This window comes from Cibotium barometz, chromosome 12 (genome assembly GCF_041138505.1).
Source record: "Cibotium barometz isolate CiBa-2024 chromosome 12, ASM4113850v1, whole genome shotgun sequence".
Classification (NCBI taxonomy): domain Eukaryota; kingdom Viridiplantae; phylum Streptophyta; class Polypodiopsida; order Cyatheales; family Cibotiaceae; genus Cibotium; species Cibotium barometz.
The window spans coordinates 5,726,333-5,738,174 of NC_141057.1; the positions used below are offsets into that span (position 1 = coordinate 5,726,333).

Here is an 11,842-nt window from a genome sequence, read left to right on the forward strand (position 1 = left end):
TTCAATGGAAAAAGGAATCAACGGCTGTGCCTCTCGATGGGAAAAAAGCGTCGATCTCTATGATCCAAGTGCAAGTTTCTTCCTTGATCTGACCAAGTGACTTTAGGTTCGATTGGATCAGTTTGGTCAGTAATGATCTTGAGTACGTTAGAGTAAAATTTTATCTTGGAGGAATCGCCTGTGCTTTCCGGGCAAGGGAAGTTTTTCTAAGTTCGATTTTGGAAGAACCGAGAAATTAGTTATCTGTCCGGATATCCGTAGGTAAAGCCCCGAGTGTAGGACCCTGCCCTGTGCAAGATGTGCTACTTTCATTACTAACACCCAAAATCCGTTGCGCGGTGGAGACGGGGATCTTACACATGCACACAGCCATACAACACATTCTTCTTCTTGGCTTCACATGTGGGCGCCCATACTGCATGGGCGCACAACCTTTCCTATTAGAGAGAGAGAGAGGGAAAAGATAACGATAACGATACGTTGAAAGACCATGGCGAGCTTCGTTCAACCACCGTCTCGCTACCAAGCTTGGTGCGGCTATGGCTTCACAAAGCCTAACTCAGCCTTCCAAAAGCCTTTCCTCAAGTGCTCCACACACGCGTTCTCTCACAGCCCGAGCTTCACTATCGGATCCCAAGTTACCACTCTAAGCGATCCTGCCCAGGCCTCCAAACCCAAACGCTTTTCCCACCTGTCCGGCCTTCTGTCCCAGCTCCGCTCTCCGGCTGCAGACATTTCTTCCACTTTGGAGCCATGGCTGGACAGATTGAGTGTTGAAGACTGGAATGCCTTGGTTGCAGATGTTGGCCTCAAAGACTGGAGAAATGCCTTGCAAGTGTTCAACATCTTCACACAGAAAAGCTCTGTACGGCATGAACTGCTGCAGCAGAACAAGGGAAGGGATGAACACTCCGAAGGTGAACAGAGAGCTCCTGCACTGTTGAAAATGTACACCACTCTAGTCAGAGTGCTGTCCAAGAATGAGAGAAAGGAAGAGATCACAGTCATTCAAGAGCAGATGAAAGAGGCAGACATTTGCCCTGATGCTTCCTTCTATAATGCGTTGTTCATGTCATATTCAGACCAAGGGCAGGTGGCTGAAATATCTAAAGGTCTTCTTCAGATGGAGGCAGCTGGCATCAAGCCCGACCATCTGACCTATGAGGCGGTACACATCCTTCCCTGGGTTGGATTTCCTTTGTTTAGTTGGTGAAGCTTAGATTTTACATGCTTCTCTACTCTCTCTCTCTCTCTCTCTCCACCCACCCACCCACACACACGCACACACATGCATTAATATACACGAATATGTATATATGTATACGTATTTATACATATACATATTGTGTGTGCACATGCCCGGGGGTTTGGGGGTCGGTGAGAGAGAGAGAGGGCAAATCCTCTCGGCTTTGGAGCGTCACGACTCACAACTTCCCTTTTCCCTTCCTCTGCTTCTCACTTTGCTGTCCTTGCCCTATACTATGTGTGCATCTGAATCGGGCATGTTTATGTCCGCGTGCTGGGTTTGCTGTGCCCATGTGGTCGTGTGGATGCTCATTCATGTGCATGGTCATGCGGAGTCGTGATAGTGGGTAGATCTTACAAACCTGCATCCACTCTCTACATATTTGTTTGCTTTGGAGTGGTAGATACGGGCATGCGATTACATGTGTATGTGTGTTTTAGGGATATTTTGAGTGTAGTTTTGCAAACCAATCTGGTGATACTTTATGTGTTTCAACAGCTTATTTCAGCCTACCTACACGGTGAAGGTATTGAGCTGGATCGACCGACTAAAATTTTGAAAGATATGATTGGAGAAGGCTTACCTGTTGGTGCAAACACTTTCAAGAACTTAATCAATGCCTTTTGGAAAGCAGAAGACCTCGAAGGAGCCGAGAAGATCTTCACCTCTATGCAAGATGCAGGCTACCTTCCGGACTTGAAGGCACGCTAACTTATGCCTTCCACCTAAATCCTGATGTGAGTGTTGTTATCTTGCAATTGCAAATTGTTTTGGTCCACAGTGATTCCAGGGTTTATGACAATTTTCATGAAAAAGCACGTGTATGATTGTTTTTGCAAATGCATTTTCGTGTACAACAAAAAAACTCTGCAACATTTGTGTCTCGGTTAATGTGGAGGCACGAGAATCTAGACATACAACATGCCACTTAGCAATAGGCATTACATAAGATCAGCTCTCAAGCTATCGATCAAAAGGGTTATGAGCTACTGGGACTGGAATATATGGGCGCTCTTAGTGTATGAATCTTCGTAAAATTGTTTTCAACTCAAGATTTCTCCAGCTCTCATGTCATGGGTTTGTTACTCCATGAACAAACAATTTTAAAGGTGTGAAAGACACGTGAGTGGAAGGTGACATGGCCTGCTAAGCAATGTTTCAGTAAATATAGCATCGTTTCTGCCAAATTGCCCCAAATAAGTAAAGACATGTGAGGGTATATGAAGATGCTGAATGCCATTTTTTTGGTTGGAGTTCCAACACTCCATTGAGAGATGCTCTTTGTGTTCTAGGTTCTTGAGTTACGAGTTTCAAAACTTTTATTAATAGGCGACTCTTAATTTGCAAATTGCAAGAGTTAGGGTAGACCGCATAGGTTGTAAGGCCTATCTGTGTAAGTGCAAACGAGTAATAGGGAGTAATGTGCAACGGCAGACTTAGACTAATTCAAGCACTCATAGTGTATGTTCTATTATCGTTGTGAGCAATTTTGTTCTATATACAAGCTTGCTGAAGACTGAAAATTGAAAACTATAAAGAAGACTACTGGAAAACTTTCTCCGCTGCTCTTGGCTGCACTTCAAGCTTTCTCAACAAGGTGCAGACGTGTGGGTTGAAACTTAATGTAGAAGGATGAGGAGAAGGGGGGCTTGGAAGCCCCTTTGTGCTGGCTGATTGCTGGAACGCATGCTAGATGCCAGGGCGACCGATGTTGGTGTGGATCCAGAATTCGGCACCAATTAAGTAGTACTACCATTTGCAAAGCGCGTGCTCTTGGTCATAAGTGGAAAGTTTCAAGTCTGCACCTTGGAGTTGTCACATGTGCGGAAGCTCCGTGTGTCTTCTTTCAGCCCTAGGCAACTGGTAGGAACCCTAATGCAAATCACCAACAAAAAGAGAGAGAGAGAGAGAGAGAGAGAGAGAGAAGAAGAAGAAGAAGAAGAAGAAGAAGAAGAAGAAGAAGAAGAACGCTGTTTTAATGTCGTAGGAACAATCCCAAGAGACCTAAGAAGATCTATCCGACAGGAGTGAGATTCGAACACAAGACGTGTTCGAATCTGAGAGAGAGAGAGAGAGAGAGAGAGAGAGAGAGCTGTATTTCAGTATATAGTATAGTACAAAAAATGTACAAAACTTGTTGCCTTTGGCCTTCCAAAAGAAGTAATCTAAGACCAACTAAAAGTCCTAACTCTTGAGTCTTGACTTGCTCTCAACTGAGGGTATATCTGCTGCCAGGAGGTGTGGCCAACCGGGTCCTAGCCCACAGATAAGTCTTTCTAGTGCTTGGCAAGTTCTAGTTACTACCCTAAACATTTGTTTATCTGCCGCTCAATGAGGTTTTATACTGGAAATCAGCCATGTCCATGTGTGCACATGACATCCCCTCCTGCTAAACTTGATGACGAGATTCCAACCTTTTGACCTTGGATGACTGTCATCATCCCTTTGTCTCCTCGTGGACTCCCAAATTTGTCATTCTTGCCTTCATGCCCTGTCCCTAAATACTTCAATGGTATCCTTCTCGAGGTTGATCATTGCATCCTTGCTCCACTCCCTTGGAACCGTTTTCTTGAAAGCCTTACTTGGTATGCTGTGAATGGAATCCGACCCTCAGGGCTGCCATTCCCTTGGGTTTTACTGGCATTGACCAGCCCCATGGGACTTCTACCCTGGCCATGTTACTCTTCTTGTACTTGTGCACCTTCGTGGGGCACTTTTGGCACTTAGCCTTGCTGAGCTTGATGCTCTGATACCAATGTCACATGCGTGGAAGCTTTGTGTGTGGTCTATCAGCCCTAAGCAATTGGATAAGAACCTTGATGCAGATCATCAACACAGATAGAGAGAAGAGAGATCGAGATAGCTATATTTTTCATTTATAGTATAGTACAAAAAGTGTACAAAACTTGTAGCCTTTGGCCTTCCAAAAGAAGTAATCAAGACCATCTAAAATTTCTAACTCTTGACTCTTGACTTGCTCTCAACTGAGGGTTAGATGAACTACAATGACCATAGCCTTGCCTTTTATAAGGTCTTGGAAAAAACAATCAATTGGCCGATTGCTGGTCGGCCAGTTCCGTGGACAAATAATAATATATTTACTGCTGACATGAGGTGTGCCACCTGAAAGAAAGAGCATCACAGGTTGTAGGCCCAAAGCACAAACTGTAGAAGGCTGGAAACAGCGGATTATTGCTGAAAATGAGCACAAGGGAAGCCCGTAGGTGCTTACAAGCTTCAGAGACTGTTTCTACAGCCAATGACCTCTAGCAGATATGCAAGAATGAGATGAAAACTGAGGGGAAGGGTGAGCACACTTATATATCCCTCTAGAGAGCTGGTCGGCTAGCTGGAGCAGGCCGACAGCTGTCTAGTGGCATAAAATGCTATAAAATGCCTAAAGAATGGTAGAAAAATGTCTAATAATATTTGCTAAATATGCCAATGTAGGGTCTCACAAAATGACCAGTATGATATAGACCCTCTAGAGATGATATATACCACCACCCCCCCCTATGCTTGGCCCGATTGGGTGTGGCCCATAGATACATGAGTTTTCTGTGCTCATGTCAATTGGATGTCCATTTGGTAGCTACAATGCTGTAATATCTCCACTACCGGTGTTAGAAAACATTGTGAAGAGCTTGTCCGACTCGCGGATGCGGAGGTGGCAACATGAGAACCTTGATCTTCTTGAAGCACACGTGCTCCATTGGGTCCAACAAAGTACCTGATTCTACATAACAACATTTGTTAGGGTTGGTGTCTTGGGCATAGTGCTCCACAAAACAATTGTTTGAATGGTTTGTTGACCCAAAAAAAACCTATGAAGTTCATGTACATCTTGCCAGAATTGGCCTAGGACAATGGCCTCAAAATGTTGGATTAATGACAATTCAAGTTGCAATGAATTTACCTTCTCCACATAGAACTCAATTTTGGATTAACGACAATTCAAGTTGCATATAGAACTCAATACTTCTTTTGTTGAAGTCTCAACTAACTATCATGGACTTGTCATGTGATGATCTGAAGGTGGATCTTGTGCTCCTAAATCATAGTCACAAGAAATATTTCATCCGTTTCGTTGTTTTTGCACGTTTTGTCTCTATGGACGAAAAGGAGACGTTTCAAAGTGACTTGTCAAATCCAATTTGAAAAAAGTAGGAAATTTCAACAATTGGGTGTGAAGTGAGATGCAATTAAGGTTGAAAGTATTGTTGGATTATATCATCTCCAGATGGTCTACATCACCATTTTCATGCTTGTATTGGCTATTTATGCGGCCCTGCATTGGCATATCTTAGCAGATATTATTCAACATTTTTCTACCATTTTTAAGGTATTTTATAGCATTTTATGCCACTATCTGGCTGTCGGCCTGCTACAGTTGGCTGACCAGCACTTGGGGGAATATATAAGTGCTGACCCCCCTTTCTCCCATTTCATCTCATTTCTCCGCATCTTGTTGAGGTCATTAGTAGCTACCTGTGCTTCTTACCATTGTACGACACCTACGGACTTCCCTCGTGCTCAGTTTTCAGCAATAAACATTAGTTTCTAGCATTTACAGGTCTTGGACATGGGCCTACACTTGTGTTTTCTATTTGCTTCACTTTCTTGGTATCAGAGAAAATCATTGACTTGTGAGTAGAAGAGAGCTGCATTTTCTGTTTTGGAGAAGAGGCTTTGACAATTTGCTGCGTTTTTTGTAGATTTCAGCGTAGAAGCAAAGATTTCTGATTTTTTTATGTTGATTGGATTGTTGAAGCCCTCTTCTAGGTGCTAAGCTTGGAGAGATCTTCCTTCTTCATCTCCTTTCAGTTTCCGAACCTCCCTCCCTTTCCTCTTGCTGTGCACAGCTTGAGAGGAGGATTTGCTGATTTTTTTAGCCCCTTTCTTAAGAGAAGGTTTCTTGTCAGAGGACATGGCTTCGCGAGGTTTCTCTACTGTTGCTCCTTCTCTTTGGGGAGTATATAAGGGCCGACTAGCACTTGGGGGGGTATATAAGGGCTGACCCCCCTTTCCCCCATTTCATCTCATTTCTTTGCATCTTGTTGAGGTCATTAGCAGCTGCCTCTACTTCTTATCATTGTACAGCACCTACGGGCTTCCCTCGTGCTCAGTTTTCAGCAATAAACATTAGTTTTCAGCATTTACAGGTCTTGGACATGGGCCTACACCTGTGTTTTCTATTTGCTTCACTTTCTTTTATGGTATTAGAGAAAATCGTGAGCATAAGAGAACTGCGTTTTCTGTTTTGGAGCAGAGGCTTTGACAGTTTGCTGCGTTTTCTGTAGATTTCAGCGTAGAAGCAAAGATTTCTGATTTTTTTTCTGTTGATTAGATTGTTGAAGCTCTCTTCTAGGTGCTCAGCTTGGCGAGATCTTCCTTCTTCCTCTCCTTTCAGTTTCCCACCCACCCTCCCTCCCTCCCTTTCTTCTTGCTGTGCACAGCTTGAGAGGAGGATTTGCTGATTTTTTTAGCCCCTTTCTTAAGAGAAGGTTTCTTGTCAGAGGACATGGCGTCACAAGGTTTCTCTACTGCTGCTCCTTCTCTTGTTGATTCTCCAGCACCATCATAGCTTGGATCCCCTGCTCCCGTTCCACAAGTGGTTCCTATTCCCAATCTTTCCTCTGTGAGTTTCTCTAATCGAGGTCTTGCTCCCACCCCTACCCATATAACGCCCCTCTTTTTATGGGCCTACATTATAGGCTTTTGCTTTGCTTTGCTTTAGGCTGTTTTTCTCGTTCTCTTCGTGCTTCCCATTTGTGTATATTATATGCTGAGTTTTGATTCTCATGGCCGTTACAGGTCCTACTTAAATTGATGCAACTTCATGGACGCAAAGGCAATCACAAAAGAAATTTGGAACTTTTTAAAATGCTGAAAAAATTGGGCATCAAGCAAACCGATGCTGCTTACAGCCATTTGCTCCATGCGTATTGCAAAGCTGGTCTAATGAAGCAAGCAAGAGAGACATTCGGGAATTACCAAACGGTTTGCAGCTTGTAATTTGTTTCAGTTTTCTTCATTTCAAGTCTTCATCTGCATTTAGAAATATATAGATTTAGTTGTGCTCTTGATTTTTGAAGCAGTTTGTTGTTAGTGTCATTTTTAAAATGCAGAGGTAAGTACTGCAGATGGCATGTTTTTTTAAAGGCTTGTATAAAAGTGTATCGACTATGGTGTAAATCATTTACTGGCAGACCATTGCCTTTAGCGCTTGGGTTCTCGTCTGTGTGTTTTGTTGTAAGTCAACAATGGCAGACCAGGCCTGTGGGTGACGCCGCTCTCAGACGTTTATCATTTTCCTCCTTGATACTCCTACTGCTCTAGGGTAAACCTGGCAGCAAACAACAGATTTCACAGCCTGTCATGACGGGGTTTAGCAACCCCATCCCACTCGTGCAAATGCACACACTTAACTACCACTCGTATAAGTAGTGCACTGACTTATCCCTGATCAGTACTTCCAGAACTTCTATGGCTTGCGTAGTTTATACAACACACCTACCATCCTTGACCCCTATGGGCCTCTCGACATCATCATATTTAAGATGGCGTTTCAGGGTAGGTGCCCTTTGCAGGTTTATTCATAAAGACAGCCCTACAATGGTTTTAATTCTTCATTGCTAGACCAAGTGTTCAAGAAATTTATAACCTTTTCCAAAATGCATAGCAAAGGTAAGCACTTTTAAACAAATACAATCCTGCCCAGTGTTTTCACAAAGCATCCATTGAGAGATTCTCTCCACCTGAGCACAAATTCTGTCCACCTGGTTGTGCCTTATTAGAGTTTTCAAGAAAGTAAACTAGTTGAAGATCCAAAAGCTTCAATGGAAATACAAGGCAATTGATAGTCTTTACCTTCTTTTCTTCAGGTAACAGGTTCGAAACCATCCTTGGTGGCCTTCAACATGATCATAGATGCCTGCGGAAAGCAAGGCCTTCATGAAGCAGCAGTCCAGTACTATGCAGATTTATGTAACTCTGGCCTGGAGGCTAATGTGGTAAGCTACTGTTCCATCATTTCAGCTATGGTGAAGGTTGGAAGGTTCAAAAAAGCAGAGCAACTTTACAGGAGGATGTTGATAAAGAATATTCAACCGAATCTTCACATATACCTGACCATGATTCATTGCTATACTAGGTGCAAGTCAACGAGACTTGGACATGAGGTACCGTTGCATATTGTTGCTACCATTGATGCATTGTTAAAACTAAACTGGGATTTAATTTATTAGATTTGGAACTGCAAGTGTATCGCCCTCTTAATTAATCTTTTAAGTATTGGTTGCTGATTTAATTACCACTGTTTGTTTCTGATGCAGTTGTATATTGCGATGAAAGATTCTCAGATCGAGATGACTGATACTGCTTATGGGACAGTGTTGGCACTCTACATTGAAGGTAGATGGTATGAGTATGCAGCTGCTATAGTAAAGCGAATAGAAAGTGAAGGATTTAACCTGGATACTGCTGCCCATGGCTTGTTAATCCGTTCTTTTGGAACACTAGATGATGAAATGGCCCCTCTAGCACAAGCAGTCCAAGCCAGTCAATTTGGTATCTGCAAATTGCTAACATCTCTTTCTTTAGCAAATGCTGGATGTCCCAAGATGGATCCTAAGATGTATGACATGGTAGTTGATTTTCTTGAGAGACGGGAAGATGTGGATGAAGCTGGAACCGTCATCTCTCTCTACAATGCATTTTTAGATTGTTTCTGGCAAAGAGGTCTTAGGAGAACTGCCCAGACACTTCTAGAAAAGGCAAGAAAGGTCTTTGCTGTGAACACCTGTCCTCAAATGCATGCAACGGAATGGATCCTTGATGTAAGGGGTTTATCTATTGGAGGGGGTAAAGTTGCCCTAGCTGTTTGGCTAAATGGTGTGGAGGAGATAGCTACTGAAGGTCTAGTGGATGACATCAATATGGTAATCATGACTGGAGGGGGTGACTTCTTACCACAGGTTGTCAAGCGTGAGGATGTGGAAACTCAGGCCAAGGGTTTGAAAGGAGCTTTGCTGTCGATGTTGCAGAGACATGGGTCTCCTTTTGTGGAGTCACTGGAGAATCCAAAGAAGCTACAAGCTTCTGCTGCAGATGTGCTGAAGTGGGTTTCTAAGGGTAGATTGAAGCGAGACATGCGTCTAGTGGATTGCTTTTGAAATGTTCTGTGCAGGCAAAAGTTATTTTCTACTTTCAGGGAGTGGTGCCTATCTGTAAAGCAGATTAGGGACTACTAGCTTGAGTGTGTTCTGCAGTCTGTATATAGGCAGCTCACGTGTCTTGCTTAGCATGAGCTTAACACAACAGTCTGTATCCAGATACGTGCTTTGAGTAGGAGCTTTCAAAGGCACAAGGTTTTGCAATGCCCATCTAGATGTGATGGGTTTAATTATTAGGTGTAGACAAATAATGTCACTCTTCAATCTCAGTTCTTTATTTTGATATTGAGTGTCTATCAAGGCTCTTGAAATTCCCTCTAGGGCTATTTTTCACTTTCTTCCTTTTGACAAACAGTACTTTTTTACTGATTGAAGAATTAGAGAGAGAGAGAGAGAGAGAGAGAGAGAGAGAGAGAGAGAGAGCAAAGAAATTTCATGAGAAGAACGAAAGAAGAAAATGAAAATTGTGTTAACGTTTGTAGAAGGCCAAGATGACCTATGAGAACAAACACATAACATAAAGTCCAGAAAATATAATCAGGTAGTGGATTTGCTTGGCATTGAACGAGGTAGTTTTCGGTTTAAATTCACTAAAAATTATCTAGTTTTGGTGTTAGACTAACTAAAAATCATATAAATTTGGTTTTCCTCTCGATGGGGGAAGAGAGAGGAAGAAGAAGAAGAGAAAATGTTTTTGTCCTCAAGAGGCCAAGATGGCCTGTGAACCGTGAAAAATACAAATACAAGCACGATTGAGTGTGGCGTAAAGGCTTTCAGCTTTCACTAGTGAGGATGTGTTTTATGTGTGGTTAGTCAGATTAAATTTTATACTAGACTTCCAATCTAACTGTCTTATGTATGTAATATTGGGATTATGCCAGGTGAAACTGGCTTGACCAGTGTTAGTTTTATTTAGCCATAATGATTGAGAGTCCTCGGAGCTTGCATAATTGATGCAGAGTATCCAGGAGGTGTTGCAAAGCCTCTAATTTGTGTGTAAAAAGAACCACATGACAACAAAATGTCCTAGGGTAGAACCTTGGAATTTCTCAGTGCATGAAACCGTATAGTTGATCAAACAATGTGGGGTAAAGTAGTCATCTTTCCTTTACTTTCATGGTGCTAATGAACCCGGATATAGGCTTGTCTATGTCGAGTAGTGCTATTGCCTGTACTTGATGGGAATGTCCATCCTGCCCATAGGCTATCCATGGGTAGTGTTAAATGTCTTTTGAGATTCAAAAAGCATCAGTATAATGGATTTCCTTTTAACTAGCTCTCTCCTCCATGAGGACTCGGATGGTGACAAGGTAATCAATGGTGCTATGTTTGGCCTTGAAAACGGCCCATCCTAGTGCTTAACACTTTCAACCCACTTTTGCTTAGGCTTTCTTCCACTATAGTGTTGGGCCATAATGGTGCAGTAATTACTACGTTGATTTTCATCTCCTAACAGAGCTTTTGTGTGTGTGTGTGTGTAGAAAAGAGACTTCTATCGAGTAAAATAAAATCATACAAAGGGAGGTCTCAAGCCAAAAGGTAGGCGAACCTCAACCAATCAAGGGTACTATGTTGCCATACAGCTCCGTAGGAGTGGAGGAAAAGAAAATACCATGGTTAATATCATGGTTCAACTCTAAATTTGTTGTGTTTTGTTTACACAACTCTAGAAGATCCTTGTATACGGGCTAGGTGGCAAAAAAAGAGTGTGAACGATGTCACTCCATATATTGCAAATACATTGGGTGTCATAAACTTGAATGTTGTGGAAGGCCTTTGAGCATCTGGTCTTCCAAATATGCTATGCCATGATACTAGCAATAATTTCCTACGTGTTGTCAATACTTAGCAAAGGTGGTGTATATCGTAGTTGGAAGCAAACATCTCTAAGCTATGCCGGAGGGACAAGTATAACAGGATCTACTTCCCTCCCTTCAAAAAGGGGCTATAGATACCCATATCCTCGGTGCCCCTCTACACTCCCATAAGCAATGATACGTTGTCTTAGATGGAACTAGGATCTAGGACAAGTAGGCTCCATACCAAAAATAGATCTGCAATGGTTGGTCGGCAACCCACCGTGTTGAACAACCAAAAGAAATAGGATACTTGGCTTTGCTTGTATGAGTGCCAAAGTATTTGGAAGAGAATCTCCTCAAAATGGGGGCCTCTAAATGGGGTATAATGTCATACGCCTCCCAGTGAGGCCTAAGAGTAGGGAACTCTCTAAGTTTGTCCAAGCCTGAGCAACCTGGCATTATGCAAAGTGTAGCTGAAGAGGTATGCTCCTCACGGGGTTAGTCACATCAGCTCATTCCCCACTCACTAGCGTCCCAATGTAGATATTTGATAGGGCAGCATACACCATATAGCTGTACGCACCACAAAGCATGAGTAACCATTATTGGGGAAGGGTGAGTAT

At 42.7% G+C, this 11,842-nt stretch overlaps 1 protein-coding gene across 2 annotated transcripts; it reads left to right on the plus strand.

Annotated features, from left to right (window-relative positions):
- The first annotated feature begins 457 nt into the window (after positions 1-457).
- Positions 458-9,709, plus strand: LOC147632983 (uncharacterized). 2 transcript variants are annotated; one of them, XM_086805985.1, is made up of 6 exons: positions 461-1,168; positions 1,745-1,772; positions 1,881-1,948; positions 7,061-7,246; positions 8,131-8,427; positions 8,581-9,709. In XM_086805985.1, exons 1-6 carry the CDS (start codon positions 491-493, stop codon positions 9,418-9,420), a joined length of 2,097 nt encoding a protein of 698 aa, XP_086662111.1. In that variant the 5' UTR covers positions 461-490; the 3' UTR covers positions 9,421-9,709. The 2 variants fall into 2 exon arrangements, with proteins under 2 accessions (XP_086662110.1, XP_086662111.1); XM_086805984.1 differs by having other exon boundaries at positions 458-1,168; positions 1,745-1,948.
- Positions 9,710-11,842: the final 2,133 nt, after the last annotated feature.

Bases quoted from the DNA above. Each gene is read 5' to 3' on its own strand.
- LOC147632983 (XM_086805984.1), top strand. From the start codon at position 491: ATGGCGAGCTTCGTTCAACCACCGTCTCGCTACCAAGCTTGGTGCGGC. The intron at 1,949-7,060 runs GCACGCTAACTT...TGGCCGTTACAG, and splicing joins GCTACCTTCCGGACTTGAAG to GTCCTACTTAAATTGATGCA. The intron at 7,247-8,130 runs GTTTGCAGCTTG...TCTTTTCTTCAG, and splicing joins CATTCGGGAATTACCAAACG to GTAACAGGTTCGAAACCATC.